Raw genomic sequence first — 1,341 nt, forward strand, 5'->3', positions numbered from 1 at the left:
TTTGTTGCATCCGGTAGATGTGAACACCGGCCTTCTCGCTTGTGTATTTTTCAATCCTTTTGTTTGAATGAGTGAATGATAAAAAACTACCACAATTGTGCTAAACGTGACAATCATGTAGAACATAACTACCGAAAAACACGTTAAATGGTAGGTGTGGTGGCACAATTGTGGTATTTTTTTGTCATTCACTCTGTTTGAATCGAATAATGTATACTACAGTAGTTGGTATGGGTTTTTAATCCGAGTTTTTTTATACATGAATACTGGATCACACTCTCGTGTAATAATCAGATAATGGATATCAACCGTCTTACCTAATTTTTTTAAAAAAACGGTTATGTATGAAATTGAAACGGTGGCTATGTATTCCTTTCTTTTCGATCGTGTACGGCAACATGTGTATCCGCAAATGTGCGTGAAGATTTAAGCAAAGTAATACAGTATAATGATTGGCTTGAGAACTCTTCAACTTGGTATGGTATGAGGTATTGCGGCCGCGTCTCTTTTTTACTTGGCCACGGCGGCCTCGCCGTCAGCCGCTGCGGAGGTGGCGGGCGCCTTGGCCTTACCGTCGTCGTCCTTCCCGAAGGCGGAGACGGGGAAGGTCCTGCCGAGGCCGGTGGGGGTCTTGAAGGTGATCTTGGAAGGGTCGTCCTTGTCGATGTACATGTCGCAGAGCGTGACCCAGATGAGCATCTCCTTGCTCTTGACCCCGGTCATGCGCTTCATCTTCTTGTCCTCGACGACGGCGGTGACCTCGGTGGCGTACGAGACCTGGCGGCCGATCTGCTTGAAGGTGTGGGTTAGCGCCTTCTTCTGGCGCAGCCAGACGAAGCCGGTGGCGCGGTTGTAGCCGACCTCCTCGATGTCGGCGAGCGGGAGCAGGCCCAGCGGCATGTTGGTCTCCGCCAGCAGCTCCACCGCCTTCTCCGCGCACAGCGCCGCGCCGTGGAACACCTCCGCGCCCTCCCTGTTCTTCTCGATCGCCTGGGAACCCATCTCGAGATTGACTAATGGATCTCGAGATTGACTAATGGATCTCTCGAAGTAAACTCAGATTAGACTGCCGGGTTTGCTGGGTCTTGTTTTGGTCTGGGGGGATCTGGTTGCTGCTGTGGGATTCAGGGGAGGGGAGGAGAGGATTTTATAGGGGGGAAGCTTTTCGTTCCGGGGATGGATTCCGTGCCATCGCCGAGCTAGGAGGATGGGGATTTAAGGCGAGGGTTTATTATTATTCGTGGGGATTGGGTCTTCCAGGCCCGCCTCGGTCCCAGGTCTCCGGCCAGTTTTGAATTTTGCTTTGGTTCGAATTTTGAATTTGTTCAAATTTTTAATTTG

The 1,341-nt window shown here is 50.3% G+C and overlaps 1 protein-coding gene across 1 annotated transcript; it reads right to left on the reverse strand.

Annotated features, from left to right (window-relative positions):
* Positions 1–346: 346 nt before the first annotated feature.
* Positions 347–1,019, reverse strand: LOC124666275. The gene has a single exon (XM_047203621.1). The coding sequence runs from the start codon at positions 1,000–1,002 to the stop codon at positions 511–513; it is 492 nt and encodes a 163-aa protein (XP_047059577.1). The 5' UTR covers positions 1,003–1,019; the 3' UTR covers positions 347–510.
* Positions 1,020–1,341: the final 322 nt, after the last annotated feature.

This window comes from Lolium rigidum, chromosome 6, assembly GCF_022539505.1.
Source record: "Lolium rigidum isolate FL_2022 chromosome 6, APGP_CSIRO_Lrig_0.1, whole genome shotgun sequence".
Lineage (NCBI taxonomy): Eukaryota > Viridiplantae > Streptophyta > Magnoliopsida > Poales > Poaceae > Lolium > Lolium rigidum.

What these genes read in the sequence shown, in the direction of transcription:
- LOC124666275 (XM_047203621.1), bottom strand. Translation starts at nt 1,002, where the DNA reads ATGGGTTCCCAGGCGATCGAGAAGAACAGGGAGGGCGCGGAGGTGTTC.